Raw genomic sequence first — 25,755 nt, forward strand, 5'->3', positions numbered from 1 at the left:
ATGGGCACTGCCTCAGTTCCTGGCTGTTTCACTTTCAATCCAGCTCTCTGCTACTGAGTGGCCTGCAAAGCAGTGGAAGATGGCTCCAGTTTCTGGAGCCTTGTAATTACATGGGAAGCCCAGAGAAGCTCCTGTTTCAGATGGGCTCAGCTCCGGTCGCTGCAGCAGTAAGGGAAGGGAACCAACAGATGGAAGATTTCTTGCTCTGTGTAACCGCCTTTCAAATAAATTAAAAAAAAAAAATTTAAAGGATAGATTTTTAAAAATTTTTTTAAGGTTCATTTTATTTTTAATGGAAAGGCAGATACACAGAGAGGAGGCAAGATAGAGAGAAAGATCTTCCAACCACTGACTCCGGGTCTCCCACATGAATACAGGGTCCCAAGGCTTTGGGTCAACCTCGATGGCTTTCCCAGTCTACAAGTACAGAGCTGTACACAGACTGGTGCCCATATGTGATCACAGTGCATGCAAGGCGAGAACTTTAGCTGCTAGGCTACCAAGCTGGGCTCTCAAATAAATAAAATATCTTAAGAAAAAATTGAAACTGGCTTAGTTTGTTTACATATAAAATCAGAGGCAGAAACAGAATTATGAAAGATTTAACTGAATAGGAACAATGCTTAAAATGATAAACTATTTGTTATGAAGTAAATAATTTTTAGATGAAAACGTGACAAGGTTTATTCCCATCTGAAGTAAAAGAAAAAATTAGGATACTTATCAACAGCACATAGTTAAAAAAAAGTCTTATTAAGACTGGCATGATAGTTTTTAAAGAAAAAGTCCTAGTAAGAATTTTAAAAGATTAGATAATAGTTTATGGCTACAGGCCTTTTCTCAGTATATTTACAGTACAGTTATCAGACAGTATTTAACTGTTACTACTGAGCTTAAATTAGAAAGTCTGTCTTCTCACACAGGGTGGAGAACGTCTGGGCTGTGTAAGTCCTGGAAACCACTGGGTCTAGCCTGCCAAGATACCTGCAAGCAGGACTCAAGACTCAAGCTATAGCCGGCTTGTCTTTAAGCTGGTAACTTTGTCTTAAAAAGACTATTTATTTTAAAAGTTATTTATTTTTATTGGAGAGTCAGATACACAGAGAGGAGGAGAGACAGAGAGGAAGATCTTCCATCCGCTGATTCATTCCCCAAGTGGCAGCAAAGGCCAGAAATCAACAAATCTGAAGCCAGGAGCTTCTTCCAGGTTTCCCAAGGCTTTGGGTCATTCCCCAGGCCACAAGCAAGGAGCTGGATGCGAAGTGGAGCAGCCAGGACACAAACCAGCATCCACAAGGGATCCCTGTGTGTGCAAAGTGAGGATTTAGCCACTAAACCATCATGCTGAGCCAAGACTTACTTATTTTAAAGGCAGAGTTATAGAGAGAGAGGGAGAGCCAGATCTCCAATCTGCTCGTTCACTCTCCAAATGGATACAATGATCTCTCTGATTTAACTGCGGGCTGGGCTGGGCCTGGTCAAAGTCAGGAAGCAAGGAATTCCATTGGGTCTCCACATGGGTGGCGGGGTCCCAAGAACTCAGGACATCTTCCCTTGCTATGCCAGGGCGTCAGTAGGGAACTAGACTGTAAGAGGAGCAGTCAGGACTCAACTGGCACACACATGAGATGCTGGCACTAAAGGTGGCAGCTGAAGTTGTTAGCTGTGGACCTGAAGTTGACAGTTTTGTATGGTCCACAAATGATGCTATAAATAACCAAATGACCCTTGGCAGAAAAATAAGTTCCACACTCTTGGACAACTATACAATACCTTCACCTGAAAATAAAATCGTTCTCTGGTCACAAACACATTTTGTTGTTTGGTTTTTGTATTACAAGGTATTTCAAAGGTTTGTGGAAAATGGAATTAAAAATGACATTTATTGTGCTGGAAAAATGTTTTGAAATGTATGCACACTCACAGACCCCAAAACTGAACTCCAGTTCTTACCAGGTTCCTCTCTTTCACCTTGTAGTCTACCATCAGTTTTCCTTCCACTGAATAATAAAGAAATGGGACCAGATGTGTGGCACAGCATGTTAAGCTGCTGCTGGGGAACTTGGTTTAACCATTTAGGTTCCTGTCATTCACATGGGAGATTCAGATCTAGTTCTGGGTTTCTCACTTTGGTTTAGCCAATCCTGGTTATCTGACTGTATGCTTATTTTCCAAATTTTCGTACACACACATACACAGACACATTTTTAAATAAGGAAATGAGAACCCTCAGAGATTTGGGGTAGAAGACAAACTGCTGCTGATTTCTTCCATTCTCATTTTTCTACAGCTAAGGCTGAGCAAAGAAGATAGAAAAAAAAGTCTAAAAATAGAGTATCTCAAAATATTTCTAACCCGTATAAGTAAATCTTTTAAAGAATGTGACTTGTAATGGTTAGAAAAACACTCATTGTGTTACGGCTACTGCATGATTTAACTGACAGCCTCTTACCTCGAAAGGTGGATTGTACTGAGTGACTTCCACATTAACCACATCTGACATGTGGTAGCCATTGTCTTCTATGGTTATGAGAGAGTAATAGATGAGACATGGGCTGTCTGCTGGGTGCCACGCTGCTGCCAAAATCACGAGCCCATCACTAAGTCACAGGAAAAAAAATTCATAGACACTTTGGAAAACAGCTTTCTCGAATGTTTCTTACAAAGCCAAACCATACACTTACCCACACAGGCTACAGCCTCACTTCTAGCTATCAGCTGGGAGAAAACCACATATTCACACAAAACCCACTGTGCAATGTTTACAGTGGTGTCTCTGCAATTTTCTAAAACTAACAAGAGTCCAGGATCTTTCCACTGCTGAAGAAATAAACAAACCGTAATACACCCATTCACTGGAATACTATGCAGGTGTAGTGAAAATGAGGAAATTACTTGAATCAATGTAACAGGCCTACACGAAGAGGAAGCAGCCAGACTCCTTTTATATGGTATCCTGAAAAGGGTAAAGCTATCAGGACAGAAAACAGACCAAACGTCACTAAGTGCACAAGGCAATTTCTGAGGGTAATGCAATTACTCAGTATTTTATTTTTATATTTATTTTTATTTGAAAGTCAGATTCACAAAAAGGAGAGACAGAAAGAAAGATCTTCCATTGTGGTTCATACCCCCAGTGGCCACAAGAGCCAGAGCTGGGCCAATCTGAATCCAGGAGCCAGGAGCTTCTTCCAGGTCTCCCACACAGGTGGCAGGGCCCCAAGGCTGTGGGCCGTCCTCTACTGCTTTCCCAGGCCATAAGCAGGGAGCTGGAAGGGAAGTGCAGCAGCCAGGACACGAACCAGTGCTACTACAGGATCCCAGCTGATGCAAGGTGAGGATTTAGCCATTATGGTATTGTATTTTTTTTTTTTTTTTAATTTTTTCCTACTTGGAAGAATTATAGAGACAGAGAAGAAGTAATAAGAGACATCTTCCATCCACTAGTTCACCTCCCAAATGGCTGCAATGGCCAGAGCTGGGCTGATCTGCAGCCAGGAACTAGGAGCTTCTTCTGGGTCTCCTATGTGGGTGCAGGGTCCCAAGCCTTTGCACCAGCCTCTGCTGCTTTCCCAGGCTTCAAGCAGGGAGCTGGATCAGAAGTGGAACAGCTTGAAGACCAGTTGGTGCACACATGAGATGCTGGTACCACTGGCAGAGAATCAGCCAGCTAAGCCAACTTGCCGGCCCCTATTCTGTATCATGGTTATAGTGAAACAACTGTATGCACTTGTGAAAACTCTGATAATTTTACAGTAAAGTGAATAAAGATTACTGTATGTAAATCATGACTCAATAACGACTAAAATGTCTGGGCCACTGTTACCCACATGGGAGTTCCAGATAGAGTTCCTGGCTCCCGGTTTTGTAGGACCCAGCCCTGGCTGTTGTAGCTGCCTGGGGAGTGAGTCAGTAGATCCAGCTCTGTTGTTATGCCTTTCAAATAAGTAAAATTCAAATAAATAAAATCTTAAAAAAAAAGCTTTTAACATATAGATTGTCAAAATATAGCCCTCAAGTCAAATCAAATGCAGGCCAGCTTTTGTCAATGAAGCCTGGTGCTGGAAGGCAGCCAGGGCAATTCATCATGTAAGATACAGGATGCTTCATGCTATCCTGGAAGACTACACAGCCTCCAAAAGCTGACTTACTTTTGGAGCCTTCTCAGGAAAGATTTGCCAACCCAAGTCACATAATCAATGCCTTAAAGTTTCCCTCATTCCAGGGTATAAACATTTGGTTTTGAACTTTAACTGTCAGTTACAGAAACTTTAAGTTGTTGTACCTATGAAAACAAACCTTTCTTCACTTTAAAGCCTGTATATTCCTCAAGGTTGTTGTCCTGAACAAATAATTAAATCTCCAATCTCTTTTGTTCCAAACATCTAGTTGCTTCATTAGCCAACTTTCTTTCGTGTTTCAGAAACATTAAAAGGGCAGCCAGCACCCTCTACTGACAACACTAAGAAACAGCGTAAGTTACTGAATGATAGGACACTTCCAACCTAGCAGCCCTAACACAGCTCATCTTTCTGCATGGGTCTCATCCTCCAGCTGTCCATCCCTATTATTTCCACTTACTTTTCTAAGAATTCAAGAATTTTTGGCTCAAACTTTTTGTCATGTACTGACAAAGTCCTGCAGAGCTTACAGATGACATGTAAATCTTAATATACAAGAAAGGCTTGAGTGAGGTCTCAAGGAAATGTAGTCTTGTCAGTTTTGTCTCCATACCAAGTAGGGTGGTTACATATGAGAGACTTGAAGAAGCTTCTGGCTCCCTGCTTCAGATCAGTTCAGTTCTGGCCTTTGCAGCCATTTGGGGAGTGAAACAGTAGACAGAAGACATTCTCTATCTTTCCTTCTCTCTGTAAATCTGCCTTTCAAATGAAAATAAGTACATCTTAAAAAAATAAACAAGTCGGGCGGTGAACAGTTAGCTCTGTCTACAGTGAGGCTCCACAGTGATGTTACTCTAAAGAATCTAATACCGCATCACTATGCTACTTTGCAGGGATATGCGTTTACCATATAGGATTATTTAGGGAGTGCTGCTATGACCTGGCTACTTCACAAGCTGTTTAAAATTAAAGAAAAAAAACCCCTCATATTTGAGAAAACACAAAACTATTTTATATAGTATAGAGAACAGAAAAGATAATCAGCATATTCACTGAAGATGTAAACCCATGTTGTAGTTCTGGACAAAAACAGCAACAGTGGCCCAATTTGCTAATCCTCCCCCTGCAAGTACCAGGTTCCCACATGGATACTGGTTCATGACTCAGCTGCTCCACTTCCCTTCCAGCTCCCTGGGAAAAGCAGCAGAGGATGGGATCCTGCAGCCATGTGGGGACCTGGAAGAAACTCCTGGCTTTGAATCAGTTCAGCTCTGGCTATTGCAGCTACTTGGGTAGTGAATCAGCGGATGGAAGATCTTTCTCTCAGTCTCTCCTTCGCTCTGTGAATCTGCCTTTCTAATAAAAATAAAAAATATGCAAATAAATAAAAACATCTTTTAACAATAACTTAAATGCTATCACTTTAATTTCTATGATGTCTTTTAAAAGATTTTCCGAGCTTGTAAGGAAGAAACTAACATAGAGAAAAGTCTGAGAGAGAAATTATGCAGTATTTTAGCAGCTGCAGTATCCTTCCAAGGAAGCAAATTCGTTATACTAAACCAAAACAGGTAAAAAAGAACATAGTAAGAAACTACACTAAAATATATGTACATAGTTCTTACTTCTGAAACTTTAGGTTTCTAAGGATTATTATACATCTAATTGGACTCATGGGTTTTCTTAGAGAAGCTAGGCCACAAATAGTTTCTGTTTTTCCATGACTATTAAACTCAGCAACATGGGAACAGCTTTAGCAGACTGACTTGGGGATTTAGCTGTCCATTTGAGCACTGTTTCTAAAGAAGATTTCACTCTGAGAATAAACCATGACAGAGTTCAAACTTGTACTCTGAGACAAACCCTTACAGCATCCTTCCTGTACTCAGAGGAGCCACCAATGGCTCCTGAGCAACAGAAAAGAGGGCTGGGAGAAGTGTACTGCTACCACTGGTGAGAGAAGATCCCGCATGAGCTGACAGAGGCAGCAAAGGACAGGGTATTAGACAGCCACAGTCAAGACCGAGAAGCTCCAGGTGCGACAGTAAAGACTGCATCTCTAAGGAGACAATTAAGGTACAAACATGCCATCGAAGGTGGAGGAATGCGTCATTTTCCCAAATTAACTTGCACCACTACACAGAGAACAGCAAGACCACTTTGGAAAGCTTAACAGCAAGAGAAGATGGGCTTTAGTGTAGCCAGCAAGACTGCCCATGAGTTTGCAATAAATACCAACTTGTTTCCCCAAACTATTATCTATATTTTCTATCATTTGCTTACCAGTTTTGCTTCAAGTCCAAGTACTGAATGTTGACCCCTTCTTTAATAGCTTCATAGTTACTTTCAGATCCCTAAATGAAAATATTAAGAACTTAAGTTTCTTTTTTTTTTTTTTTAAAAGATTTATTTTTATTACAAAGTCAGATATACAGAGGAGGAGAGACAGAGAGGAAGATCCTCCGTCCGATGATTCACTCCCCAAGTGAGCCGCAACGGGCCGGTGCTGCGCCGATCCGAAGCCGGGAACCAGGAACCTCCCCAGGGTCTCCCACGCGGGTGCAGTGTCCCAGTGCATTGGGCCGTCCTCGACTGCCTTCCCAGGCTACAAGCAGGGAGCTGGATGGGAAGTGGAGCTGCCGGGATTAGAACCGGCGCCCATATGGGATCCCGGGGCGTTCAAGGCGAGGACTTTAGCCGCTAGGCCATGCCGCCGGGCCCAAGAACTTAAGTTTCTTGAGTGTAGGATTCATTTTTTCCCTTTGTATCCCCAGCACCTAATAAAGTGCTGCATCCAGGGTAAAGACGTTGAATGAATAATGAGAACACTTTAAAGAGTACCAAGCAAGTAAATCAGGGGGTTCTAATATGTCTAAAGATTACACAGAAGGACACGTCATTATTACACAACCATAAATGTCAGTACAGAGATGAATATTATCGTTCCTTACCCAAATAGCATCAGTTATATTCTCCTTCAGGGCTCTATTTATATCCCAGCTATGTGCTTGTTTCTCTGAAAAATCATCTAATTCCCACTTATAGATATTTGAACTTGTCAGGCTATAAAGGCTTGATCTTTCTCTGTCCCAAAGAACACTTGAAAGCTGTACGGAGAGAAGAAAGAATTTTCAATGGTAAATTCTAAAATCAATGAGCAATTGTTCTGAAATGCAAATTTCCTATATATTATACTATTTGTTTAATAACCCCAGCAGAACAAGTATCGAAAGGAAGAAGTAACACTAAATTAGACCTTGAAAGCAAGGGAATATTAAAAAGTGTAAAGGCAAAAAAAGGCCCAGGGAAGAGCAGAGGTGGGAGATGGGCCAGTAATACTCCTCAGGGAATAAGAAGCAGTTCTGCTGAATTGGAATGCAGATTATCAACAGAAAATGGGACCGGTGCCGTGACAAACAAGGTAAAGCTGCAGCCTGTGGTCCCTACACCCAATTTGGACACTGGTTTGAGTCTAACTGCTACACTTCGATCCAGCTTCTTACTGCTGCCTGGGAAAGCAGCAGAGGATGGAGCCAAGTGCTTCAGTCCCAGGTAGGAGTCCTGGCCCAACTCCAGCCATGACAGCCATTTGTGGAGTGAATGAGCAGATGGAAACTTTGTGTCTCTCTTTCTATAACTCTGCCTTTCAAAAAGACAAATATACCTTTGAAAACAAAACAAAAAACATAAAGCTCCCTTAAAAAGTTAGAATGAAAATACAGCAGAGCCTTGAATGTCACTTTGTAACTCTAATATGCTATCATCAATGGTTTGTCAACAGAACTGGGATCAAATCAATCTGTACTTATGTAATTAGTTACACTAGGGTGTGTAATTTTCTTTTTACAAAGATTTACTTATTTTTATTGGAAAGTCAGATTTACAGAGAGGAGAGACAGTGCTGGTTCACTTCCCAAGTGGCTTCAATGGCCAGAGCTGAGCCAATCCAAATCCAGGAGCCAGAAATTTCTGAGTCTCCCATGTGAGTGCAGGGTCCCAAGGCTTTGGGCCATCCTTTACTGTTTCCCCAGGTCATAGGCAGGGAACTAGAAGGGAAGTGGAGCAACTAGAAGGGAAGTGGAGCAACTAGAAGGGAAGTGGAGCAGCCAGGACACAAACCAGTGCCCACAGAGGATCCTGGTGCAAGCAAGGCAAGAACTTTAGCCACTATACAACTGAGCTGCGTTCTAGGGTATATAATTTGCCTTCTAATTTTGTACTTATGAAGTTCAAAATGGGTGTGTGTGTGTTTTAAGCAAATACATGATTTTTAGTTAAAACTCCTAATTGTCTCCTATCACCATGATCCATGACCACAGCCACTGATAGGCGAGCAAAGTTAACAGTGAGAAACCTGGACTGGACTCAAGACTAGGTAAAATTTACCAAGAGTATTAATTAGGGCCCAACAACAGGAACAGAAAAAGAAGGGTATTAATAAGGCCAAGTTAAATTTAAATTTAAGTTTACAGTATTTGGTAAAAACAGAGGAAAGCATAAAAACAATCAAGGTCTTATATCCACGTCATAGAAAAACTGATGGTGCCATCGGTCCAGGGAGTGAGTTTTGTAGGTGGAACGTGTGGTCAACAGAAGAGAACAACGATGCACGTTAAGTTTTAGGTGCAAAGAACATTCAATTAAGCAGGCAACCATAAGCTACTTAAAAAAATGAAACAGCACAGAAAATAAATAAAAGCACACTCATTCAATTCAGGCAGGGTAATTACAGCTGCCAGCAGCTCTGCCACTCAACAGCTGCACAACCTCAGCTTTACCAAAGCTGTCTGACCTCACCTGCACTGGGAAGAGCACTACACATTGACATCATGATTACACAACAGATACAGAGTGGCTAGCAGCTACTCCATTAGTGTTACTTCCTATCATCCTCCCCTCACTGTACTGGAAGACGAGGCAGAAGTCCAGCCCACAGGGCTAGCCTGAGGTCACACCAGGAATCTGGAAGCAGAGACACACTTCTGGTTTAAGAGGTCAAATTTATCCTTAAGAAACATGAACAATTTACAGTCATTTTAATTAAACAGTTATTTAGAAGATGACCTAAGCACTAACGTTCCAGGGTCTGAGAAGGATTAGTACGACCTCACTTGTCCATCACCATAAAAATGGTTCACTGAAAAAAAAATTGTTAAGTTTTGGTGTGCCAATACCAACTTCACAAGAATCTTACAACAGTAACTTACCATGATTCTTTCAAGTTAACCAATTACATGAAAAAGGAAGTATGCAAAACAGTTACTTTGTAAACTTACTATGAGATCACTGGAGGGAGACAAAATTCCAAAGAGAGAAGAGACCCTCCGTCCAATGCCCGAGAGCATGCCTTGTCCCTGAGGCAGAACACGCTGATGAATCTTGCCGGAGCTCTCTGGGGTCAACCGAATCAGCTGGCCTCCCACAGAGGACAAAATAAAACTCCCTCCCTGTGAACAACATTGTGAGATTAGTTCCCTTAAGCCCCCTCTAATAGGAAAGAGTAGCAAAAAGGCTTCAATACAGAGAAAAACCACTTATACCTCAAATAAATACAAAACGGAATGGTATTTTAATTAATTCTACTCAGAGGAGTTCAGTCATTAAAAATGAAAATTTCTGTAGCAGAAAAAAGGTCACATTTTAAAATCCTAACTTTTATATCATGGGCTCACAATATTGCAGGTTCAATTCATTAAGTATGAATTTTATTTCTTTGGTAAACCTACGGAGCAAATATAGAAAACTTTTGTTCATAGCCTCTGAGTTTTAAAAACTACTCTCAAAGTGTTTCTGAAAGAATTGAACTCCACGAACTACCATCCAATCCTGGTAACTTAGTCCTGTGAGAAGAACCCCTATGCTTTGAGTGTTAATATCCTTACGTTCTTTTTGAATAGCGTTTTTTGCTGCTCTGTGGTCAGTTCAAAACCCTCTACTTGTACTCATTTAAGCTTCACTTTCAAGTCAAATTATAATATGATTTCGAGTATAAACAATATCCACCGTTTACCTGCACGGCTGTTAGGAAATTGTACGTCTTATCACTTCCCAAATCTACAGAAGTCTCTGTGTAGGTGTCTTCCCCAGCAAGGCTTGGCCAATAGCGGACAGATCCTTCTCTGCTGGCAACCATGACAGCAACAGCCTCAAAACAAGATCGGAACACAGTCAGTGATCTTATTCAGACTCAAGAACCAGGTGTACGATGACTCTCACAGAAAGAAATCAGGACAATTTTACTATTTGATTAAAAAAAAAAGAAATACCTATTTAGAAGGTTTGTTTTTATAGTTAGCAGACAGTAAATTTGTATAACGAAAACTCATAATGCGACCAATGGCAATGGCTTATCTTAATCATTTCTGAAATGCATCCTGTGTGTTGAATCAAGGAGCAGTACATTTTATTTCAATATTTAGTGGTATTCCATTAGATGATGAATGAACCACAGTTATAATTATCCAGTCACTTGCTCAAGGACATGTCAATTCTTGCCAGCTTGGGCTGATGTGAGAAAAGCTGCTACCATATACCTTTTTATGTGTGCGTACACATAAATTTTTATTTCCCTACATTAAATATCAGAGACTGGAATGACTGAGTTGTATTGAAAGTGTCTTTTTACAAAAAAATGAAAACCAAGCAGCTGTCACTTTGCATTTCTGTTAGCAGTACATGAGTTTTAGTTGTCCATATCCTTGCCACATCTTAGTAGTACCAATTATTTTATTTTACTTTGATTTGAAAGGCAGATTTATACAGAAGAAATAGACACAGATCTTCCATCCAGCGATTCACACCCCAAATGGTCCTAGTGATTTCAGCCAACACTCATAGATGATGCTAGCACCACAGGGTGGAGGATTAGCCTACTGAGCCATAGCGTTGGCTCCAGTATTTTAGCTGTTCTACCAGGTCTGTACTGGTTTCTCACTGTCATCTTACTCGGCATTTCTTTAATGGGTACTACTACTAAATAACTCTTCAGGTGTTGATTTACCACCCTTATACGCTCTGTGGTTAAGTGTCAAGTCCTCTGCCCTGTTTCTTTGCTTAGCAAGCCTTGGGGGTTCTTTTTACATTCTCAATACAAATCTTTGTTGGATGTATGATTTACAAGCATTTTCTCCTAGTCTAGAACTTGTATTTCTGTTTCCTAGTCTTTAGAAGAACAAATTTTTAAATTGCACTCCACTTTAATATTAGTATTAATTTTATCAAAATTCTTCGTATGAATCATGCATTTGTGATTTCTTTTTTTTTTTTAAGATTTATTTATTTTATTGGAAAGGCGGATATACAGAGAGGAGGAGAGACAGAGAGGAAGATCTTCCATCCGATGATTCACTCCCCAAGTGACCACAATGACTTGGTGCTGTGCCAATCTGAAGCCAGGAGCCAGGAACCTCCTCTAGGTCTCCCACATGGGTGCAGGGTCCCAAGGGTTTGGGCCGTCCTTGACTGCTTTCCCAGGCCACAAGCAGGAAGCTGGATGGGAAGTGGAGCTGCTGGGATTAGAACCAGCACCCATAAGGGATCCCGGCGGGTTCAAGGTGAGGAATTCAGCCGCTAGGCCACGCCACCGGGCCCGCATTTGTGATTTCTAAGAGCTTTTTGCTTAATGTCACATCACCACAATTTTGTTTCCTTCTGAAAAGTTTTAGTTTTACATTTAGCTCTATAATCCATTGTAATTTAAACTTTGTTTGAAGCACAAGGTTTAAGAGAACACCCACTTTTTAAAAAAATAAACCATGGGTGAAAAATTGCTCCAACATAATTTATTGAAAAGATATCCTTTCTATTTTTTTAAAATAAGTTTTATTTCATTTTTATTGGGTAGATTTACAGAGGAGAGACAGAGAAAGAACTTCACTCCCCTAATGGAAACAACAGTTGGAGTTGAGCCGATCCAAAGCCATGAGGCTCCTCTGGGTCTCTCATGCGCTTACAGAGTCCCAAGCTCTGGCTCACCCTCCTAGGCTATAAGCAGAGAGCTGGAGATGAAGTAGAGTAGCTAGGACATAAACTGGACCCCTATGGAATCCTGGTACTTGCAGGGGGAGGATTAGCCAATTGAGCTAGCATGCCAGCCCTGAGAAGACATTCTTTCTCCACTGAGTTAGTGTTGTGCCTTTGTCAAGGATCAAACAGCACCTTTGGTTGGGTTTGTAACTGTGTTCTCTTTTCTGTTCCACTCTTTTTCTCTGCCAGTACCACAGAGTCAACATTTCTGCAGCTTTTTGCCTCTGCTTTAAAGTCATGCTGGATGATTCCCCCACCTTTAGAATGTCATTATTTTACGGCATTTTTTATTTCAGTAAGCTTTCAGCCACCTACCTGGGTAGAATGTGTTTCACCTGGGGCAGCAGAGTAAGAGAGAGCCACCAAGTCAGCATTCCAGTCAAAATCACTAGGCGGCAGCTGAAGTTCTTTGCAAATAGATAACTGCAAAAAAAAAAAAAAAAAAAAAAAAAAAACAAAACACAGAGAAACCCACATCAACCTAAATTTTAAAATATCTAAAGAAAATCCCAAAGACCAATTTAAAAAATATTTATTTATTTAATAAACAGAGGCAGAGAGATAGCTCCCATCTGCCAGTTCACATCCCAAATCTCCCCCAAAGCAGGGGCTGGGCCAGGCCAGGCCAAAGCAAACTCCATCCAGCTCTCTCCTGGACAGGACAACCACATGCTTCATCATGTGCTGCCTGCCAGGATGTGCATCAGCAGGAAGCTGGAGCCGTGAGCCTGCCTGGCACGCAGACCTCGCTATGGTGACGTGGGATGCGAGCATCCCAACTACCGCGTAAAATTCCCAGCCCAAAATAAAATTTCTTTAAATATGTATTTGACTTCTCTATATCCTTTCTTGGTTTACTATATACATTCTCACTCACTGTTGGAAACACCATTTTATTTTTATTTTCTTATTTATTAAGATTTATTTTTATTTGAAAGGCAGATTTCACAGCAAGAAGCAGACAGAAAGGTCTTCCACCTGTTGGTTCATGCTCCAAACCATCAAAACACCATTTCATATTCTATCTCCTCACATCTCTATTTGATCAGGCTTACACTAATTTTACAACAAAGCATCTAAGATACAGAATGAGGAGCTTCGACAGACCTTGAATGTCAATTAGCCGAATCTACTCCTGAGCTAAAATGCCAATAGGTTAAGAGAAGTATTTAGGCTTCTTATGGAATTTTTCTGGTCTAGTCTAGATTTGTCTAATGTTTAAAATCAGCGTGACCAGGGAGTACTTGTATTAAGCTGTCTAGAAATTATCCTAGATTCTCAGTCACACATCAGGACACTCCTGCTAACACAGCATGTCTTCCAGTGTATTGCTGTCAGTTGCTGCTCCTAACTACAAATCCCATTTCCTAGGCAGTGGGAGCACGAGGCCAGCTCATGAGTTTAGGTAAGCAGGAATCCCAAGTTCCAAACAAAAACACCCCAGCAAGTTATGGTGGTACAAGAGAACAGGCCCAGGCTGTGACAAACAGAAATGAGGCAAAACAAAACAAAACAAAACAAAACAAAACAAAACAAAACAAAACAACCACACAAATGATAATCCTGCTTGACATTTACAACTATAAATTAAGCTTACAATCGATATAAACTTTCCTAGTTTGTTAAGTATTATTCAGTACAACTGACAACAGTTTTTTCTTCCCAGAAGTAAGCAAACTCATGGCTTACATGGCTTACATTTAGTCTATGATTCCATTCAGCAGACTGATTAGCATTAGGCTAATTAAAATGTCAATGTCTCCAATTCTATTCAATGTAAACAATGCGGATCTTGTTTAAACATTACTAAAGGGAAGAATTTTTTTGCCTTAATACACAAGCATGTATGCATGCCCAGCATTTCATACCATGAAAACATCAATCCATAAAGCCTAAAGAGATGCACATTACTATCTTTCATGACCAGACAATGAAGGCAAAGAAACAGCTGCTAGCCCTCTCTTCCATCTCCTTGGAGTGCCCTCCAGAGTCATTACCTTGGTAACAGGTGACAGAGAAATCTTCCAAATAATCAGTTTCTCCTTGCAGACCAGAGAGGCCCAGCCACCTTCATCTATATGAACACTCAGCTGATCATCAACTAAAGAAAAACAAGAGGTGTTTAAAGTAGGAATGGAACAAGTTGTTAACACTTTTCTATATTAGAATCTTTTTTAAAAGAAACTATTTATTTATTCGAAAGGCATAATTAGAGAGAGAGATTTCCCATTCGCTGATTCACTCCCAAAATGGCTGCAACAATCATGGCTGGGCTAGAGCCAAGAGTCTTCCATGCGGCTGGCAAGGGCCAAGGGACTTGAGTCACCTGCCATTGCTTTTACAGGTGCATAAGCAAGGAGTCGGATTGGAAATGGAGCAGCCAGGACTTAACCAGGATGTCTAGGCTGCAGGCCACAGTCTAATGGTAGAGTGCAGATCCCATACAATGAAATCTATTATTATCACATGCTTCACCAAAATGTAAATGTCAGACACAAGAAATGTTAATACACAACAAAACCTACTTTTGAATATCTAAGAATTATCAACATCCCAAACAGATAACAGTCATCTATTTATCTTGGGTTTAGGTTGAACAGTCCTTCATTTCTGAACATAAACACAGCCTCTGTGCAGGATCACATGACAAGGCCCAGCCAGTCCATCTCCCTACACAACAGTCTTCTTTTACATGCGAGCTCCACCACACTTTTCATGTAACTTATTTTCCCTCCTAGTAAGCACTCAGGAGTTTGACAGCAAACCAGGAGCTCTAGATCCTTGTCAGGTGAGTCCTTGGGGTCTGAGAGGACACAGCACTTGATAGTTTTCCATACAGCGAAGAATTCTTCCAGTTGACACCTATTCTGTTCACAGATCCTAATACTTTTTAAAAAAAATATTTATTTTATTTTTATTGGAAAATCAGATACACAGGGAGGAGGAAAACACAAAGGAAGATCTTCTGTCCATTGATTCACACCCCAAGCAGCTCCAACGACCGGAGCTGATACTGATCTGAAGCCAGGAGCCCAGAGCCTCTTCTGGGTCTCCCACATCGATGCAGGGTCCCAAGATTTTGGGCTGTCCTCCACCACTTTCCCAGGCCACAAGTGGGGATCTGGATGGGAAGTGGGACCACCGGGATTAGAACTGGTGCCCATATGGGATCCTGTCACTTGCAAGATGAGGGCCCAGATCCTAATGCTTTTAAGCTTCTGTATATATATATAATTTTTCTATAATATATGTGTATGTGTACATTTATATTTTCCCATTTGAAAGGCACAGTTACAGAGAAACCTGCCTTTTAAAGAGGAATACAGAAGGATACAATAATAACACAGAGGGTATGACAGGATCAAGAGGAAAAACTGATTTTCATCCTCTGGTTTATCCCCGGATGGCTGTGACAGGGCTGGTCCAGGCTAAAGCCAGGAGCTTAGAGCTTTGCCCTGGTATCCCATGTGGGTGTAGAGGCACAAGCACTTGGGCTGTTCTCAACTTTCCCAGGTCATAAGCAGGGAGCCAGATGGGAATTGGAGCAACCAGGACACAAACCAGCAGCCACATGGGATCCTGGCACATGCAAGGCGAGGATTTAGCCATTGGGCCATCACGCCAGGTCCCTTTCTTCCTTTCTTTTCCCTTTTCTCTTCCTTTCCTCCCTCATCCCTTTTCTGCAATGTCAGAGCAAAATGGAAAGACAGAGAAATATCCCATCTACAGGTTCACTCCCCAAATGGCTACAACAGTGAGTCCAGCTGAGTCTTCCACATGTATAGCAGGGATTCAAGCACTTGGGTCCTCTTTCATGGAGTTGCAGTACATTAATAGCAAGTGGAATAGCTGTGACTTACTCTGATATGAGATGCCAGTGGCTCAAGTGGTAGCTAAACACACTGTGCTACTACTGGCTCCTTAAAGCTGCTTTTAATTCAACTTATTTTCATTTGATTTTTTTAATTAGAAAGGCAGATTTACAGAGAGGAGACAGAAATATTTTCTATCAATTGGTTCACTGTACAAATGGCTGCAACAAATGGAACTGAGTCGATCTGAAGTTAGGAGCCTCTTCTGGGTCTCCCATGTCATTGCAGGGTCCCAAGGCTTTGGGCCATCCTCTGCTGCTTCCCTAGGGCTACAAGCAGGGAGTTAAATAGGAAGTGGAGCAGCTAGGACATGCACTGGCGCCCATAAAGAATACTGACACTTGATGGTGGACTACCCTGTTAAGCCATGGCACCAGTCCCTTAATGTTGCCTTTCTAAACTTCTATTCTTACATCTCCTAGCTGCTACATTCTCTGCCAACAGAATTAAAGGCACAGCAGACTGGTCACACCATGAAAATGTGCAGAGAGCCCTTGGGGTATACACAGGACCATAGGACCAGAAATGGAGGTACGACTCAATTTTACTGCCAAATAATGCAGGGTACCACTTTTTTTTTTTTCTAAGTTAAACTTCATATATTTGACCCACTTTTGATATTTGGCTGACTACTACATATACAGAACTTCTAAAGGCCTAATCTGTCTGTGTTGGAGAAGGGACTCACACTGCTTCTCAAATTCTACATCTCAATCACACGTGAACGCCTAGACAAGCTGTTGGTTTCTATCTATAGAAGTACAGATATACCAGGAAAGCAGGAACATCCATCTCCATGCCAGACCCCGGAAGCACTTCACTGCCGATGCAGACAAGCACAGATGCCGCCTACCTTCAGCCACGGTGAGTGCTTCCATGACTTTAACAGGCAGCGAGGACCCAAATGCCTTCACATCATAGTTCACGGTCTCAGAGATGGAGTGGTGGGACAATATTCGGGTAGGTGTTCCTCTAGAGAAAAAAAAAACACAATATTCCACTTATTTCAAATTCTGCATTTTAAAAAAATGCCAATTTTAGTATTTATGCAACCAGCTGTTATAAACCTTTTTTTTTTCCCCAAGCTAGCATGTTTTTGAATTTAACCTCAATCAGAGTGGCACAGGAAGAGTGGAAGGATCCCGGAGTATTGGGGTCCCCCGTATCTGCAGAAGAAATCACCCGACACTCCAGGCGCTGTTTCAAGAGCCACTTTACTTCCAACCAGTCTTTTTCATCGTCGTCTGTCCGTCCTCTGTAGCTCCCTGTAGCTCTCTGTCCCGCCTAAAACGGGCTGCTTATATATCCTTTTTCCTGATTGGTCAGGCCCTGGAGAGGAGGCAAATTTGCCTCACCTGCTGGCAAGACCAGCTCTCGTCTCTCCACTTTGCAGAGCAGCTGCCGGTCCTGGGTTATTGGCTGCAGCTGCAACCGCAGGGCTTTCTTCAGCAACCCGCTCCCCACACCGGAGCATGGAAGGGGAGGACTTTAGCCGCTAGGCTACCGCACCAGTTCCAGAAAAGCATTTTTAAGAATGCAACTCAAGGATACAGTACATTTTTTAAGTTGTAGTTACAGAGAGGGAGACAGGGATCTTCTACTCATTGGTTCACTCCTCAGATGATTTCAACAGCCATAGCTGAACCAGTCCAGAGCTGGAAGCCAGGAGTTTCTGTCGGGTCTTCACTAGGATGCAGAGGCCCAACCATAGTCCCGAACTTGTCTCTAGATGTGAAGTATTGAGCATGCTGAGTGAGATTCTTCTTCCTAGTTTTGGTGTGGTGCTCAACATGCTTGATTTCATCCTACTGGGCTCAATGCTCATTAGACAGGAAGGGACAGAACCGGGTTTCCTGGTGAGTTGTTTGTACGATTGATGTCAGACGAAGTTAATGACACAGATGGAGCGGTTTCGTCATGGGGAGACCTGCGCTGCTTCTTAGGGACAATGCCATTCACACTCTTAGATTCCAGGTGTCCCAGGCACATTCGGGAGTATGTGCTGCCAGAGCAGTTGTTTTCCATGGTAGCTGACAATGGCTTTGGCCCTGAACTTGTCTCTGGATGTGAAGTTTTGAGCGCACTGAGTGAGATTCTACTTCCTTGTTTTGGTGTGGTGCCACACTGGGCTGCTTTCCCAGGCCATAAACAGGGAGCTGGATCAGAAGTGGATCAACCAGGACTTGAACTTCTGCCCATATGGGATGTCAATGTTGCAGGTAGAGGATTAACCTACTATGCCATTTTGCCAGCCCCAGAAGTCTTAAGTTGGTCTAGGTTTGGCTTCCTGGCCTGGTGACATTTTACAAAGCTCAATCTGAGCGGATAGTGCTGTGCTGTAGCAGGCTAATCCTCTACCTACGTTGCTGGCATCTGATACCGGTGCTAGGTCATGTCCTAGCTGCTCTTCTAGCCCAGCTTCCTGCATACGGCCTGGAAACGCAGCAGGGGATGGCTGAAGTCCTTGGACCCTTGTACTCTTGTGGAAAACCAAACCTGGAGAAAGTTCCCGGATCCTGACTTCGGACTGGCTCAGCTCTGGCCTTTAGGGGAATGAACCAGCGCATGGAAGAACTTTCTGTCTCTTTTTAATTTTGCCTTCCAAACAAAACTTAGAAAACGTTCAGTCTGAGATTCCATACCAACATGTTAGCAAAGCAACCTTAAAAAGAGCTCACTGGTCAGTTTCTATTCCTGCAGCAGCTTTTGTAACTACTCTTGAATATCTGCGGTGCAAAGGGGGACCAGTATAGAGACAAAAAATTCCGTTAATGAGGAAGTACAGTCATCTGCAGGCCTATTCGTGGTTCTCAAGTTTTTAAATTTATTTATCGACCAGACTGGATACTGAATTTTTATATATATATCTTTTTTTTAAAGATTTTTATTTATTTTTTATTACAAAGTCAGATATACAGAAAGGAGGAGAGACAGAGAGGAAGATCTTCCATCCGATGATTCACTCCCCAAGTGAGCCACAACGGCCGGTGCTGCGCCGATCCGAAACCGGGAACCTGGAACCTCTTCCAGGTCTCCCACACGGGTGCAGGGTCCCAATGCATTGGGCCGTCCTCAACTGCTTTCCCAGGCCACAAGCAGGGAGCTGGATGGGAAGTGGGGCCACCGGGATTAGAACTGGCGCCCATATGGGATCCCGGGGCATTCAAGGCAAGGACTTTAGCCGCTAGGCCACGCCACCGGGCCCTATATATATATTTTTAAAGATTTATTTATTTTTATTGGAAAGGCAGATATACAGAGAGGAGGAGAGACAGAGAAGATTTTCCATCCGCTGGTCCACTCCCCAAGTGACCACAATGGTTGGTGCTGAGCCAATCCGAAGCCAGGATCCAGGAGCTCTTCTGCGTCTTCCACGCAGGTGCAGGGTCCCAAAGTTGTGGGCCATCTTCCACTGCTTTCCCAGGCCACAAGCAGGGAGCTTGGTGGGAAGCGGGGCCACAGGGATTAGAACCGGCACCCATATGGGATCCCGGTGCATGCAAGGCAAGGACTTTAACCGCTACGTTATTGCATCGGGCCCAAATTTTTCTATATTCTTACAGTTCAATTTTTTTTTCTTATGAAATCACTGGTAATAAGAACAGCCTTGTTCCTGAAGTCCTGTAAGATAAAGGTAGACAGCTCAATGTAAAATAGATTATAGAAGACAAGTCTCATAATCTTGATGTGTGGGGCACACCAAGAGTTCAATCACCACATCACCAGATGGCTTAACTACAAGCATTTAAAATGCTGCAAGCTAGGTTAAGAAGGTCACAGTTCCAGCAGTTGACGTTGCGGCGTGGTGGGTAAAGCCGGTGTCACAAATGGCGCCAGCATCCCATATAGATGCTGAATGGAGTCCCCCATTATTCCATTTCCAATCCAATTTCCAGCTAAAACAGGCTTGGGAATGCAAAGGAAGATGGTGCAAACACTTAGGCCTTTGCACCTTAGTGGGGAACGCACAGGAGCTCCTGATTCCTGGCTTCAGCCCAGTCCAGCTTTGGCCACTGCAGTTATTTGGCATGTGAACTAAGGATGGAAAACCTCTCCCTTTGTCTCGCCCTCTCTAACTCTGCTTTTCAAGTAGATAAAATCTTAAACACACACACACAAACCCTAACCCCTTCCTGCTGTGGACAGCTTTCCCGGACATTCCAGAAGACTCTGCACTGTGACTCTGACATCTCTTGATGTTTGAGTTTTCCTTGGCTATGCCTGTATCTTCTCTGCCTTGCAGGAAAATGCTGTAATGAGCATCAGCAGCTTCTGTGGATAACTTGAAGGATCCCTGGCAACCCTAGCAACATCCCTATTTCTACTACTGTTCCTGTTACGATTAGACCGCTGGGTTGGGGGTCACAGGGACCCTGTCTGAGGAGCAAACACCAAACTCTGTGTTTTTCTCCTTTGCACAGTCACGATGCTCATAGCAGTCTTGCAGACTCGCCGTATTCTCTCCAAAATTTCACATGCCTACATGCATCTACAAATGCCAGGCGGAATAACAAAAACAATTTTTTTGGTAAAGTGTACTTTTGAGAATATTGAAACTGAAAGGCCCTCATGATGTATTAAGATTAGAAAGCCTGATTTAGACTAACTGGGAGTCGTACTAATTCTATTTAAGGATTTCTGCCCAATGACCTTAGGCATTAGGTAGACAACCTTAAATAAAAACTGTAAGAGACTAATGCTTTGGACGTACCTGCTGCGCTGGCCCTCAACACAGAGACCAAACCAAAACGGAGTTATTCCTGGTAAATGTCATCTAATCAAACGGAAACTTTTATGGAACCCAACAAGCCCCAGTTTCTCCTGAACGTAGGAAGTTAATCACGGGGAGCTGAAACAACCAACAATGCGGAAGCTCTGTTCCTCGTTACTCCGCGTCCTCCCTCCACTCCCCCGGACCCCTGGCTGCTCCCAGTCCCCAGGTCTCCAGAAACCCGACCACAGGGGAGAACTCCGCAGCCCAGCACGGCGATCACTCACCGCGAGCTGAGCGAGCTCCGCCGGCCGACGGGGGAGAAGAGAGCGGGCGAGCTGACGGCGGAGCCCAGCGCTGCCAGGCCCCGCCGGCTGGCCGCCCGCGGCGTGGAGCCCAGCCCAGCTGCAGGCAACGGACCCCTTCGGGACCCCGCAGCCGGGGTCCGCGGAGAAGCACCGGCCGAGAACATGGCAACGAGTGAGCGCCAGCCGTGAAACACAAGCGCAACTACCGCCCGAATCTTGAACACCAAAGAGGCGGGAGGAGGCGCCTGGTGATGGCGTCAACACACCGCGCCGCGGCGCGCGTCGATGACGTCCATAGCCCCGCGCTCTCTCGGGAAGCCTTGTTCCGCTGTGCCCAGAGGATCCCCGTTGGGATATGGAGACCCTGATTCCAAGCGTGTGGGGTTTCGATCTTCACAGGTGCGTGGAGGTGGACGGCCAAGCGCCTTCCTGACTGGTCTCGGTGGCACTGACCTTCGTGCACCTTGAACGAGGTGGTTCCTGAGCGTCTTGGGAAAAGGAACGCACTAAGCAGTCCAGGAGAAATTCCGTGACTCTGGTTTCACATTCAGGGTTATATCGTTCTCCAGATTTGCCATTTCTCAAATCCAGATCGAAATTCTAGTCTCCCATGAGCTCCCTCGTGGCCATCCCCTATCGCCCTGCCTATGTCTGCGAGCTCTTCACAATCCTCTTTAGAAAGACTGAATTCATGTGTTCCTTTCCCCTAACCCACTTCCGCCTGTCCAATTTGGATAAGGTCGGCCAAACTGCCCAGGGCGAAGAGTAGCCCAGCCCTCGCGCCCTGTGACCCTGTGGCTCCTGTACTTTAAAGGTCTGCCCTGCTTCCTTACTGGGTCAACTGTATAGCCCCTTTGGGGTGGTGGGGAGTCAGCCCTTTACGCTGTCAACACAGTGAAGCCAGGTCGGCTTGCTCGTAGCCATGTAGACTGACCACAGGTTATATGCTAAATTCCTTAAAAAAAAATTTTTTTTTTATTCACAGAGAGAAGGAGATACAGAGAAAGATCTTCCATCCACTGATTCACTCCCCAAGTGGCACCAATGGCTGGAGCTGAGCAAATCAGGAGCCAGGAGCCTCTTCCAGGTCTCCCACGCGGGTGCAGGGTCCCAAGGCCTTCGGCCGACCTCCACTGCTTTCCCAGGCCACAAGCAGGGAGCTGGATGGGAAGCGGGGCTGCTGGGACACGAACTGGCACCCATGTGGGATCCTGCCACATGCACAGCGAGGATTTAGCCGCTAGGCTATCAGGCTGGGCCCTAAATTCCTTTTCCAAATAGGTGGTTATTTAATCCTGAATGGCTAGGGCATGTGCAGTGGATTAATCCTCCAGGATGCAACACTGGCATGCCATATGGGAGTGACAGGTAAGGCCCAGCTACTCCTGATCCAGCTCCCTGCCAATGTTCGTGGTAAGGCAGTAGGAGATGGCCCAAGTACTCAGGCCTCTGCCACTTATGTGGGATACCAGGAAAGAGTTTCTGGCACCTGATCTATGGTAGTGGCGGGGGCGGGGGCCCTAGCTATCTGGGAAGTGAACCAGCAAATGAAAGAGCCTTCTTTCTTTCCTTCTATTTCACTTTCTCTTTGAAATATGTAAGTAAATCTTTAGCTTTTCTGTACTTGTATTATTCCCAGCACTACACTGAACATTGGAAGTATTGTAAAACCCCACTCTATTACCCTTGCACATTTCACCTCAAACACCCTTCCTTTCCCCTTGGCCCTCATGCATCCAGTTCTGGTTCAGTGCTGCCTTCTCAGTGAAAAAGCTTCCATAGGAGTAGATATCCCATTATCCCTTTGTGCCCCTACTCTTTTATTTTAAAGCTTTTTTTATTTGAAAGGCACTTTTTTTTTTTTAAAAAGTGGAGAGAGAAGGTCTCCTGTCGGAATACATCCAGTGGGGGAGCTGGGACAGCAGAAGCCTGTGGGATCCTGTTGAAAAGAGACTCTCCAGGAAAGAGGAGGCATGCTGGGGTCTGTGCAGTGGGTGTGGATGACACGAAGATGTGAAGAGAACAGCTCCCCTGTTGGCAGGGCCTAGAGGAGCTTCCAGCTGTATATGGCAAGGCATGGCGGATGTGTCTCCAACCACTTCAACACAGTTTCACTCCCTTTTTGCATGGACAGTCAACTACCCCACCTAGAATTCTGTAATCTATTGAGGCATTTTTGTTTGCCCCTGTGAGATGGCTTTTGGAACCGACGTGTGCTTGGGAGTTAATGTTACTGATAATGTCCTGGTGAGTGGGCCTTAAGCTGCACAGAGGAGTATAATTAAGCCCATGCCATTGCTGGTCGCCTTATTATATGCCTACCCATTGCCCTGTTACCTGGCTCAGAGATAGCATCCCTTCTGGGAAATGGCTTGATAAGAATCTTAGAAACTAATGGAAGTGATGGGAGTATGAGCTGAAACTGCTATGACAAAAAATCTAGTTATTGTGACCCTAAAGGTCAACCTGTCCTTGCAACTCTTTAGAGCATAGAAAATGTAGCTGTTTTAGCCGCTTTTATAATTTTTTGAATAGAGGAGTTACAGGGTGATTTTATTAATATCAGATATGCTTTTTTTAAGATTTATTTATTTTATTACAAAGTCAGATATACAGAGAGCAGGAGAGACAGAGAGGAAGATCTGTCCGATGATTCACTCCCCAAGTGAGCCGCAACGGGCCGGTACGCGCCGATCCGAAGCCGGGAACCAGGAACCTCCTCTGGGTCTCCCGCGTGGGTGCAGGGTCCCAATGTATTGGGCCATCCTCGACTGCTTTCCCAGGCCACAAGCAGGGAGCTAGATTGGAAGTGGAGCTGCCGGGATTAGAACTGGCACCCATATGGGATCCCGGGGTGTTCAAGGCGAGGTCTTTAGCCGCTAGGCCACGCCGCCGGACCCAGATATGCTTTTAATGTTGGTTTATGAGATTGTAGAGCCTGCAGTTGTAGGGGGATTTAATGTTTGAAACTTTTTGTCTTGGATCTTTCTGTTTTTTCCCTTTTGAAATGTGCTCACCATGCCCTGGGAGGCAGCAGTTGCTGGCTCACGTGCCTGGGTCCCTGCCTCCCATGTGGGAGATCTGCATGGAGTTCCTGCTTTTGGCCTGGCCAGCCTCAGCTGTTGTGAGCATTTGGGAAGTGAACCAACAGAAGACAGCGCTCCTGCTTTCTCAAGGAAACCTAAGTAAATAAAGAAAATGCCTTACCCGTGTGGGAGACCCAGAAGAGACTCCTGATTGGCTCATTACCAGCCATTGTGGCAGCTTGGGGAGTGAACCATTGGACAGAAGATCTTCCTCTCTTTCTCTCCTCCTCTCTATCTGCCTTTCCAATAAAAATCAATATAAATCTTTTAAAAAAATAAAATGCCTTGACCTCACAAATGGTGATGTTTTACTTTTATGCTACCATAACCTTGGCACATATGTGAAAGCTCAACCTCCCAGTTATAGCCAACTGCCTAGGTTGCCTTTTACTTAGGCAAGTGTTACACTGCTTGGACAAAAGCAGCCAATAATTGGTGGGCTTTCTGTGCCTGGTTAATGCCAGATTTGTGTTAACTATACCAGTGTGTCAACATGGTTGCCTGTTTTTTAGATACGTGGGAAGGGGCTGATGTTCCCTGTGGAATACAGCCCTGGGAGCATGTGCTGGCGGGGAAGCTGGGTAGAGGCAGCTCTGCATCACCCAAGGAAAGGGTATGTGGGGGTTGAGGGAGTATTTTTCACGTGAGGAATAACTTACGGGGGCTTCCGTGGACAGGGCCTCAGCACTCACAGGTAAAGCTTCTCGAATTATTCCTTGCAGATGTAGCATTGTTTGAATCCGATTCTCAGCAGGGTGATGATTAAGACGTTAGGGTGGAAAAGCAGAAAATGAAAAACAGCATGGAAATTATCCACAACCATGTATTTTCAGGGTATTCTTCTAATCTTCATTTAATTGACAATGAAACTTTTTGAAAAGGCTATAAATATATAGTTTAGAAGCCCTTCAAATTTTGCAAACTGCACTTTTCATTTATTTGCTTTTTTTAGTAGCTCTTGGTTCATCAAACTTTATCAGATGCTTCAGTTTGAAGCTCATATGATCTGTCATAACCTCTTCTCCTTGAACTGGTTGGGGCAAGAGCAGCCATCAACAATTCCTAGTTTGGCAGTGCTTCAATAGATCTTTACTTGTGGACACTGAAATTTAAACTTCATAGTTTTCTTAAATATATTATGAAACATTCTGTACATTTCCCCCTCCAACCATTAGTTTAGCTTGCAGGCTGCACAGAAATGGGCAGCAGGTGGTAGCTTGTTGACTCTGCACTAGCTTTCTGGAAAAGGTTCAGCTAGCACCTAACATAGGATCTAACTCAACAAGGGCTCAGTAACTGTTGAATGAACTCAATGGACAGAGACGACCAGGAAAACTCCATGATACCTCTGATGCAGAAAAACAATGACAATGTAGTTTTGATAAATTTTTTTCATTTGTATTACTTCATGTTTTGAAAGGTCTATATTCTCATTTATTTTTCAATTGATTATTCCCCCCCCCTTTTTCTGTGAAATAAAAGTTTCCCAAAATGGAGCCCTACCTTATAAAAGTCTACTGACAGGGGTTTGACCTACAATGGTTTCAACTTGGGTTTATTCCTTGGAAACCTTCCAGATCCAAGATCAGGGAGACTTTGCATACAGTCAAGAACCTGTGAGGTAAACTGCAA

The 25,755-nt window shown here is 43.6% G+C and overlaps 1 protein-coding gene across 1 annotated transcript in view; it reads right to left on the minus strand.

The window, feature by feature from the left end:
* NUP133 (nucleoporin 133) overlaps positions 1–21,293 on the minus strand; it is a 59,414-nt gene extending 38,121 nt beyond the window's left edge. Inside the window, exons 1-9 of the mRNA XM_058669558.1 lie at positions 21,017–21,293; positions 16,872–16,990; positions 14,144–14,247; positions 12,462–12,569; positions 10,132–10,266; positions 9,398–9,568; positions 7,073–7,228; positions 6,405–6,475; positions 2,453–2,600 (exon numbers count right to left, since the gene is read on the minus strand). Coding sequence (XP_058525541.1) covers positions 2,453–2,600; positions 6,405–6,475; positions 7,073–7,228; positions 9,398–9,568; positions 10,132–10,266; positions 12,462–12,569; positions 14,144–14,247; positions 16,872–16,990; positions 21,017–21,201 — 1,197 coding nt within the window. The 5' untranslated portion in view covers positions 21,202–21,293. The remainder of the gene's footprint in view (positions 1–2,452; positions 2,601–6,404; positions 6,476–7,072; positions 7,229–9,397; positions 9,569–10,131; positions 10,267–12,461; positions 12,570–14,143; positions 14,248–16,871; positions 16,991–21,016) is intronic.
* Between the last annotated feature and the right edge of the window lie 4,462 nt (positions 21,294–25,755).

Source organism: Ochotona princeps, chromosome 10 (genome assembly GCF_030435755.1).
Source record: "Ochotona princeps isolate mOchPri1 chromosome 10, mOchPri1.hap1, whole genome shotgun sequence".
Classification (NCBI taxonomy): domain Eukaryota; kingdom Metazoa; phylum Chordata; class Mammalia; order Lagomorpha; family Ochotonidae; genus Ochotona; species Ochotona princeps.